Below are 11,126 nucleotides of genomic sequence, written 5' to 3'. Positions count from 1 at the left end.
TTTTCGTGGAGAATATTTCTAAGTGCCCAGAGTATTTTTAAATTCACTTTAATTAATGTTGTAATTGCTTTTGTAATTGGTTGGAGCTTCACTTGGAGTTTCAGGTCACACACAGCGAATAGTTCACCAATTCTGTTCACCAGTTCACCAAGTCAGACATGGGACAGACCACAACACAATTTTATCTGCCGTTCATTTTTTTTAAATGGCAAATCTTCCACTGTGAAATTAATCAGAGATGATCACTAGAGTGTTGTTAACGGAAAAGTACAATTTCATTGGATTTGCTTTATTTAATTTAAATGATGAAAGCACATTTGCACTCTTTCTATCCAAACCACCTGTCCACCATTATTTCTGAGAGTAGACGTATATAAGGCACAACTGTCAATAATATGAAATGTTTCTTGAGCACCAAACCATTATATTAAAATGATTACTGAAGGTTCATGTAACACTGAAGACTGGATTACTGGTTGGTGGAGATTACATTTTAAAGTACAGTACATTTAAATAAAAAACATAAACATTTAATTGATTCCTATTTGCAAAATAACAGAAAACAAAATCTCTACTTAATTTTATACAAGTGTGACTATCATGTGACTCACAAGTTCTTGTTTCCACTGAAGCTCAATATGCTCTTTGGAAACAACAGGGAACATTTCTGACATTTCTCAGTTAAGCTCACTGCTCGAATTGAAGGAGGGCTGGGGGGATCCGGGACCCCCCATAAGGCATTAGGGACCCCCCATAAGAAGTAAAAAATAGACTTAGGGGGGTCCCTCAGACATTTTTACTTGGAGTAAGCCATTTAAAAGAAGAATAGTAGCTTATCTCTATTTGTTATGCAACATTAAATAGTATATAGTTATGCATATTATGATCAAATATATTGTTTATTTTGTATAAATTGTATATTGCGAGACTAACCCCCACCCCCACCAAAAAAAAAAAAAGTCTGATGGTGGGGACCCCCCATAAGACTTGATTCAATTCGAGCACTGGTTAAGCTTTTTACTCAAGTTGTAATGCTGATCACATATTGTAATTAAAATGTAAGAAAAGTGCAAAATAGAATAATTGTGCTGGTCTTAGACATTTAAACCCCACTGTATCTGTTAGGAACTCACTTAAAATATTAATAATACCAGAAAGTATATGGTAACACCGTATCTAAAATGTATCACACGTTTGGAAGTCAAAATATTGCCAATTAAAAATCCAACAGAGTAGCACTAAAATAGAACGATGATATTCCAGCACTTACAGATATCCCATGCATGATTGATTTAGTCTCTTTGTGAATATGAAACAGTTCTCCTCTAATATTTCGTCTTTTCTCCACAAACCTAATATTCTGGTGTGTTTTTTTTTTCTCTTCTTCATCATTTTGTAATCAATGCTTTTGAGACTATTTATAATCACAGTGCACAGCAGAACAGAACAGCTCTTGTGTTCTGTTGATATTGACTGTACATTGTGTGTGTGTGTGTGTATGCATACATGAAAATCATTTAATTTATTCATTTAACTTTGGAGGATGTTTAAAGTATGTTCTCAAGTTATTTAAGTAGCCTATAGTTTATACTAATTTCTCATAAGATACTGTACTTATAAAAAAGGAAGGAAAAGTCATTTTTTGGGGGGGCTATTAAAACAACTGGTGTCTCAGACCCCAACAGAACATGAACTTTAATGTCACTCACACCATCATGTACAATAAACTTATGGCAAGTGACTTACCTTATTTAAATTATGTTACTTAGAGGAAATAAAACCACGTCATATTACATTTTCCAGGGCACATTCTCCATCAAAAAGAAGTGAATGCGCAGAAGGAGGGGCGTACAGGGTGAGAGAAATAGAGAAAGGGTGGGGGCACGAGAGTTATGTATTGCTCAGTGTGAAAGTGTTAAGGCAGGAGATGCACTCGTGGGGAAACTGGCATTCATGCTCCATCATATTTTACAGCCGATCAAGACCGAGAGAGCATCCAACCTGCTCCCCCGAGAGAACAGAGGGATCTAAAGAAATTTCTCATTTTATTCCTTCGAAAAGCGTTTCCCATAGAACATTTTTTCCTACCTCTGTCAGATGTGCGTCAACTTCTTCCATTGCGCGGCGGCGTGGATTTGGGAACGCGCGCGCACCTGCTTTCACCTGATGTGAGAAAACAATTTATGGACATACTTTAGACCTGTTCAGAAAAGGATCGCTTTCCTGGGCGGACAGTTGCTCGGAGGATTTCCAAGTTTTGTCTTTTATAATTTCCTCCGCGTCTCGGACAGCTGAAGTGTAACTCATGTCAGGTAGTGCCTGCCCCTCTTTCCGAAATCTGTGTGATGGTGATGTTAACTTGAGATCGCCGTTTGAAAACACCTTTTATTTTGAGTTGCAGGACACAGCGGGGATTTGCGAGGAGGAAGCATGTATGGCTGAAGGATGTGGGCTCGGAGCGTTGGTCCTAGACCGCCTGACCTGATGCTCCTATGGGAGGGGATGGTGATCTGTCTCCGCTGGGCTTGTCTGCTGGTCTCTCTGGCTGTGTATGTGGGCTCCGCGGAACCGCTCGGATGGCTGCTGTCCGATAAAGGTCCTTTCCATCGCTCTCAGGAATTCATCGAGTTCACCGAGCGATACCAACACGGCTTTACAACCAGATACAAAATATACAGGTACGACAGGTCTCAGAAACAGTAAAGTGACCGTGTAATTCATTTCGGTTATGTGTGAGGTCAGGGTCAGATTCCAGCACCCTTTGCCCTTTAAACCGTTCTTAGGTGTGACGGGTGTCATTTTAACCCGGGCTAGAGTGCTGCTGTACTACTGATTCGCCCACAGGTGACACGAATCTTTTGTTCACTAAAAAGAGTTCCTCATATTCCTATCACATTCTTATACAGCAGTTCTATAAATAATGAACGTTGGGAACTTGAGTCGGTTCGTGTATTTCTTCTCTGCCAACGAAAATAGTTCAAAAAGAAGCCCAAGCTTCAAGTACTGAAGCTGGAAAATGATAAGATAGCGTTCGCTTAGTATTGGCTCACATTACCACCTCTATAGAGGAAAACAAATCCTTTTTAATTATATATTTCTAACAGATCTTGCAACTGCGATTTTTTTAATTGCATTTGCATTTGCTAAATTAAATGAAAATGCCAAGAGAGCATGAAATACCAGTAAGATACATATAATAATTATAGGCCTATAATTAAAAAGCAAAAAAACATCTCATGCCTTATTTAAAGTGCTGTGAGTGCATACAGTAACTTTTAACTTTTAAGTGCATACAGTAACATTTAAAAAGATACATCTGCACATTAGCATGTTGCAATCGGTCGCAAGATGAACTAGATCCAATAGATTTGATGTCACTGATGTCCAATGTATCACAAGTTATGCTTGCTCACACGTTTGAGTGTTTAAATTTTAGACTTTAGGAAACAATTTTCAGTTAAATTCATCACAATTATTGCTTAAATCTGGGTCTCTTCTTCAAACAAGCTGTTGTATCACAGTACTTCAGAACTAAGTGGTTTTATGGTGTTTTTTCAAACACACATTTTAAAGTTGTCATGAGCGAATTAATGGGGTCCTCTAGAAGGAGTACCAAAGTGTAATTTTTGTAGTGCAGCATAGAAGTGGCTAGAGCTTTGTTTCCTCTTGAAAGTGTGTTGCTGAAATGACACATCTGAACATGTGCATGTCTGTGCATGTTCCTTTCAGTGGAGTGTTTTCTTTCTAAAAATACAAAATCTATTGGATATTTTTCTTAATTCATGGTTAAGTAACTGGGATTTGCTTCCCCCCCACACAAAACCATGCAGGATATTCTAGCCAAGAACTGCCCACTTAAACAACATGAGACTGTCTGACTGACATGGAAAACAACCAACCACAGGTCATCTGTACAAGCTGTTCAAGATTCAAGATTTTTTATTCGTCACACACAATTATACAGAAAATAACCAGCAGTGAAATGTGAGTCAGGTCTGCTCCAAGGACAGTGCAATTGTATAGACAAATATTAAGAAAAAGAAAATTAAATAAAAATAATAAAATAAAAGATAAAAAAATATATAAATATAAATGTGCAGGTCAGTATGTTGTTGACATAAATAGTAATATAACAGGAATGTGCAAAAGAATGTGCAAAAAAGTTGTACAGGGTATTTAAATAGCAGCATATGAGGTAGAAAAAATTATGAATAGCTTATTGATATAGTGTTTTTACATGGAGTCAAGTGATGTTATGACCCAGAGTTAGAGTTTAGGAGCCTGATGGCGGGGGAAGAAGCTCCTCTTAAGTCTCTCAGTTTTTGCCATCAGGCTATGGAAGTGCTTACCAGATGGAAGCAAAGTGAATAGACGGTTACCGGGGTGATTTGAGTCCTTGATAATTTTGACAGCTCTACTTTTGCAGCGTTTGAGGTAGATGTCCTGCAGAGAGGGGAGAGCAGACCCTGAGATGCGCTCAGCTAAACGCACAACTCTCTGTAGAGCTTTGCAGTCCTGACTGGAGCTGTTTCCATACCACACTGAGATGCACTGAGTCAATACACTTTCTATGGTCCCTGAATAGAAAGTTTTCAGGATTGCTGGTGAGACCCTGAATTTCCTCAGCTGTCGCAGATGGTACAGTCTTTGCCTGGCTTTCTTAACCTGTGTTTGGATGTGTGTAGTCCAAGTCAGGGTGTCAGAGATGTTTACACCGAGGTACTTGAAGCTACTCACCCTCTCCACAGGGGTCCTACTGATCATAAGAGGAGTGTAGGGCTGCTGCTGTCTCTTCCTAAAGTCCATGATCAGCTCTTTAGTTTTGTTCACATTCAGAGAGCGACAGTTGTCCTGGCACCATGATGTGAGTCTCTCTACCTCATCCAAGTATGCGGTCTCATCGTTGTTGGAGATGAGGCCCAGAACCACAGTATCATCAGCGATTTGTTAATAGATGTGGAGCTGTGAGAGGACACGCAGTCATGCGTGTAGAGAGAGTAGAGCAGGGGACTCAGGACACAGCCCTGTGGGGCTCCTATGTTGCGGGTGATGGAGTTTGAGGTGAACTGGCCAACTTTCACCACTTGAGGTCTGCCGGTGAGGAAGTCTTGAATCCAGTCACAGAGTGAGGAGTTTAGGCCGAGGTCTGTGAGTTTAGAAGCCAGCTTGATGGGGACTATAGTGTTGAAAGCTGAGCTATAGTCAATGAATAGCAGCCTTACATAATTCCCATTGTTGCTGTCCAAGTGTGTGAGGGAAGAGTGGAGGACGTGAGAGATGGTATCGTCCGTAGATCTGTTTGGGCAATAGGCAAACTGAAGAGGGTCCAAAGTATCAGGGATGGAGGAGCAGATGTGGCTCTTTACAAGTCTCTCAAAAACTTTCATGACTATAGATGTGAGGGCAACTGGGCGATAGTCATTCAGGCAAGAGGGTTTATTGTTCTTAGGCACAGGGATTATTACGGATTTTTTAAATGAGGTGGGAACCACGGAGGTAGCAAGGGACTCATTAAAGATAGACGTGAACAAACCAGCGAGCTGATCGGCGCAGGACCTCAGAACACGGCCGGTTATCCCATCAGGTCCAGCTGCTTTCCTGACGTTCACTTTCTTTAGCGCCCTCCGAACCTCATCCTCCGACACGGTGATTACAGGATCATCGCTGCTCTGCCTGCTGCTCCCTGACGCGCTGGTCGGCAGAGACGCGCCGCCGCCGTTGCAATCGAAGCGGCCGAAGAAGGTGTTTAACTCGTCCAAAGTATCAGGGATGGAGGCTCTCACCTCCGCGGAGGATTTGTTTCCGAAGGCACAGATGGTCCTCAGTCCCTGCCACATCCATCGAGAGTCATTGAGCTGGAAATGAGACTCAATTCTCTCTCTGTATCTGTGTTTAGCGGCTCTTACTGCGTGCTGGAGAGCATAGCACGATGCTTTGTACTCGCTCATATTCCCGGTCAGAAGAGCCTCATTGTAAGCGGCAGTGCGTGTGTTAACCGCAGCACGGACTGTACTGTCCACCCACGGTTTCTGGTTGGAGAATGTCCTTATCGTTATTGTTTCTGTAGCTTGCTCGGTTAGCGTGTTTACAAAGCTTAATGCTACATCCGTGAACTCGCTGACGTCAGAAGAACTCGCCCGGAACATGTCCCAGTCGACGTCATCAAGAGCCGCCTGCAGCATAGCCTCTGAGTGGGAGGACCAGCGCGTCACTACTCTCTGCACCGGAGGATCCTGAACGAGTCTTTGTTTATATTCCGGTGTGAGAAAAATGGCGGCATGGTCCGATTCGCCAAAAGCCGGAAGTGAGCGGGCTTTGTAGGCATTCTTGAACTGAGTGTAGCAATGATCCAGTGTGTTTGGTCCTCTAGTTGGACAGGATACATGTTGGTGAAAGTTCGGCATGACCTGCCTGAGGCTAGCTTTGTTAAAGTCCCCCGCGATGATAAAGGCAGCGTCAGGATGTTTGTTAATGTAGCCGCTGAGCACATCGTGAAGCTTAGACAAAGCCAAGCCGGTGTCTGCCTGTGGTGGAATGTACACAGCAGTAACAATGATCGATGAAAACTCCCGGGGCAGATAAAATGGGCGGCAAATAATGGAAAGATGTTCCAGATGAGGCGAGCAGGAACGCGACAGAATGGAGATATTCCTGGGATCACACCATTTGTTGTTAATCATGAAACATACTCCTCCAGCCCTGGATTTACCGGCCTCTGCTGTTCTGTCCGTCCGAAAAACAGAGAAGTTATCAATTGGCATTACAGCAGTGTCCGGGACCATGGACGAAATCCATGGTCCCGGACATATCACTCTTAAAAGGAAAGATTCCAAAAGGGGATTTCCTTAGAGATGTCATAAATAACCATGTTGTGTTCCCCAAAGAACCTTTCAGAAGAACATTTGAAAAATCTAAGGAACTTTTTTCAACTATAAAGAACCCTTTGGAATGGAACATTTCCATAGAGGATAAAGGTTCTTCATGGAACCATCAAAACCAATTAATAAGTAAATTAATTGTTTTTTTATTTTCTAACGAAGAAGTCGAAAATGCCTAGTTTACTTGATTGTGAGTCCCTCAAACAAAACTCATATATCTTGCAAAGATTTCATCCCACAGCCTTACAAACTTTGGCAATTATAAGGTGATTTGCTCATTATAGCAACCCTATGCCTTCCAAATAAGACTTTTTGTGCACCCCAACGGCTGAAAATTGTGTAAAGCCAAGCAGCCAATCAGATTAGAGCTTGCCAGATCAAGAAAGTACTAGCCATTTTTATTCAATATGCAACAAACGGACTTTGGGTGGCTTGAGGGTGCCATCTTACACGTCTTTTTTCACTCTCATGATACAAAAAGTATTTATTGTCATGGGCTCATGTATTAGCCATAACCAAACAAATCATAACATAATTCTGTATAACATCCCCGGTGAAAAGATGTCAAGTATCATAAACTCAGCATAGCGCCTCAGAAATCACCAATAAATACCTTCTCGAAGCAATAAGTATAATGCATAAACACACCTCCACAGCCTTCATGAAGCCTTGCAGCCAAACTCTAGAGTATTATTAGCATCATTTACCTCTTGATCTCATCTTCATTTATGCCTCTGGTTTCTGCTTCTGATTATAAAATAGCTTGTGGCTTTTGATTACATGGTGCCCTCAGGTCTGCACCGCAGGCTCTCAGAGAGCTCTCCAGTAAAGGAGCGTTTTGCCCTCTCTGGTTTGTCGGTGGTGATCAGTGGCTTAGGTGCTCAACGTTAGTGCTCATCAGGCGCCTCATCTGATGCTTACACCATCCCTCGTTGGGCTGATTGGTGATAATGGCATCCTCCATTCCCTTCATGATTGTTCTCTGGATAGGGCTCTTCATGTGAGTGATTGGATTGGTTCCCATGAGTTTTAAACTCTGTCACTAGTATAGAGGGCTGTGGTTTAATTGTTAATCTCTAAAGAGAGATTTCTTCAGCCAAGGTTGGGGAAACTCCTGTGTTTTCTCTGGTGTGGAGACTAATAACCTTGTAATGGAGATAGGGAATGTGGGAAATAGGATGAAAGAAAATAATAAATATTGATCTAATGGTGTGGTCTTACGGAACCTGAGAAGAAGAGGCATGTTTTTTTTTTTTTTTTGCTTGCCATGCAATTTGTACATTGCCTGAATACCAGTAACTGGATTTGAATATAAATTATGAGATATTTTCCCATAAGGCAGAAAGTACTAGCTACAAATCAAATTTGCTGTAATTTGACAAACTGAGATTAAATGATCTTTTATGCATCATTGCTCCAGTCTTCAGTGTCACACAATCCTTCAGAAATCATTCTGATATGCTGATTTGCTGCTCAAGAAACATTTCTGATTATTTCAATGTTGGAAACAGTTGTGCTGCTCCATATTTTTGTTGAAAGTGATACATTTTTTTGAGGATTCTTTTTGATGAATAGTAACTTCAAAAACAGCATTTAGTTGAAATTTAAACCTTTTGTAACATAATAAATGTCTTTACTGTCACATTTGATTAATTTAATCTATCCTTGCCAAATAAATTTAAAATGTAATAAATAAAATTAGCATATATTGCATATATTGAATCAGCATATATTGAAATGTTAATAAATTAACATTTATTGATTGTTTCAAGAAGAAAGCAGTCTTTAAAAGTCTTTATGAATGAGTCACTGAATCATTAACTCACTTGTGGTTTAATTAACAAAATGCTGCTGTATGTTCTCAGAAAAGCAGTTCTGCTGTGGCTTAGTTTGGAGATCTTTTCAATTGTAAAATTGAGCAAAACTATGTTATTGACAATAATGTGTCTAAATTAATATATATCAGTTTATTTCTTGTTTATTTTGTATAAAATCAATATCACATTTATATCACAATGTCACATTATCACATCAAGCAAATATTCAGGACAAAATAGCCTTGTTGCTCTTGCTCAAAAGATATTGCTAAACTTTATTATTATGATTTTTTTTTTTTTTTGCGTATAACTGCATTGGCATTGCTCTGCATCATGTTTTTTTTTCTTCATAATTAATCAAACCAAATTAACAAATTAAATGAACAGCCCTAATAATTATATTAAATTGCATGCAAACATTATGATATTTTTGATATTTTTACATTATGATAAAAAGTACTCTTGAGTATCGCATTTATTCTTAATTGCCTGTGTGAAATTATTATTATTATTTATGTTGTTTATTTTACAGATATATGATCATGAAGCAGGAATGTGATGCTTAAAATGAGTGTTTCCACACAAAAAAAGTTTTGAAATATAAAAAAAAAAAAAAAAAAGAGAAAAGTTTAACATTCTCTCTCAAATTTTGCTAAAGCGTTTAGGGACGCACGAGTGGGATGCTTTGTTTGAAGATCTACCATCTGAGCATTAGCTTAAGGGAATGCAACAAATTCTGTCAGACCGGATTAGAACAGAATATCAGATGACTAAACTTTGAAACGGAGCTCTCTCGCTGCGTAATAATATATGCAAATGTATTTAAATGGAAAGAAACTAGATTCCATTCTCCATCCACAATACCTATTTCATAGTTTAGTGGGTGTACAGTATGCATTTTAGTTTACAGTACTTCCTTTAGTCGAGCAAGGGATTGCTGTTATTCTGTGTGAGGGTGTAATCAGATGTAATCAGTTCTGAAAGGAAATGCAACAGACATTACAACACACTGTGCCACCTCAGCATTTGGTTAGAGCGGTTAAACAGACAACATTTACAAGTTTTACCTTGTTCAATGTACTAATATGCACAATTCGAGATGCACAGGCACCACACAGAGTTTAAAGGAGGATCTTAGGGGATTACATCCTCACATTTCTTTGTAGAAATGTGCTCAGATTGTGCACCTGGCTCCCCATTGAGGCTCTTCAAGCCCCTAAACAATGAAATACCTCCTACCATCCTGGCTGCTCTGTTGAGCCCAAAAGAGCTTTTTGGAATAGGAATAGAGCAAACAAAACATGGAGAGGGGGACAGATGTGGAGAAGAGCCAGACTGAGGAGAGGGCGACATGAATGTGACTGTAATGACTAATGTGAGAGAATGTGCTGATTATTTTGCTCCAGTATTGGCTCATACAACGTCTCACGTAAATGATTATGAACTCACAGGGAGTTCGGCCGATGGAAGGTCAACAACCTTGCTGCGGAGAGACAAGAAGGCAATGGGGTGGCCGTGCCCTTTGACCCCGACTTTATCCATAACATCAGGCTTCTGGGGAGAAGGCCAAGCCTGCAGAAAATTACCGACACCATCATTAAGAAATACGGGACTCATTTCCTGCTCTCTGCCACTCTGGGAGGTAAGGAAACTATATTACGTGTGAGCTAGTTATTATCCCTGCAAAATAGATTTTCATTCTTGCCTTGTTCCTGAGTTGCAAGGACATCTTTATATAGTCTTATACTAAAACAATCTAACTTGATTAAAATGCTAAATAAACACAATCAAGATCATTTTTTCTCCCTCCTTTTTATTGAAGAACATTTGGCACTATAATCACACAATGAATTATGTTTATATATTTATATGGTTCTGTTAATATTTTGTTACATAGGGGATGTTCAGATATTGTATTAGAAAGTTTAGGCCTTTGAGTCAAAAGGGTGAGAACCACAAACCTATAGGCAATGTGGGCTATTAGTTAATAGTTCATTCTAACAAATAGCTGATTATGAATTGTTTTAGGCTGTTTTTGTAATTCAGCCCTTCTAAGACAGTCAACACTATACATGCAATATGTAATTTACAGCAATAATAACCAAAGGCTTCCGTTACACCTGACAGCAAAATAATTTCTCACTGTATCATTTTTATATTGTTTTACATTCATTTTAAACACTGATCTATAATAAGGAAATTATTTATTTATTTAATTTTTATTTACCAAATCTTCAAAAATTTAGTAGGGGTTTGAGAAAAGGGGAGGGGTAGAGTAAAGGAGAGCAAAAGAGTGCACTGCCTGAGTGTAAAAATTATTAATTGAATTTTTTGCAGCCCAACCTCATCACATTTTACTTTCATTGCTGCATACGGATAACGGAAAATACATTTGCAATTACACCTTCATTTAAATGTAGTCAAAATCCAT

General features: G+C 39.4%; 1 protein-coding gene across 1 annotated transcript in view; it reads left to right on the top strand.

The window, feature by feature from the left end:
* Positions 1–1,903: 1,903 nt before the first annotated feature.
* brinp3b (bone morphogenetic protein/retinoic acid inducible neural-specific 3b) overlaps positions 1,904–11,126 on the top strand; it is a 28,823-nt gene continuing 19,600 nt past the window's right edge. Inside the window, exons 1-3 of the mRNA XM_079435524.1 lie at positions 1,904–2,312; positions 2,402–2,678; positions 10,147–10,337. Coding sequence (XP_079291650.1) covers positions 2,446–2,678; positions 10,147–10,337 — 424 coding nt within the window. The 5' untranslated portion in view covers positions 1,904–2,312; positions 2,402–2,445. The remainder of the gene's footprint in view (positions 2,313–2,401; positions 2,679–10,146; positions 10,338–11,126) is intronic.

This window comes from Barbus barbus, assembly GCF_936440315.1.
Source record: "Barbus barbus genome assembly, chromosome: 15".
Lineage (NCBI taxonomy): Eukaryota > Metazoa > Chordata > Actinopteri > Cypriniformes > Cyprinidae > Barbus > Barbus barbus.
The sequence above is the reverse complement of the archived record's forward strand: the minus strand, read 5'-3'. Positions and strand labels throughout refer to the sequence as shown.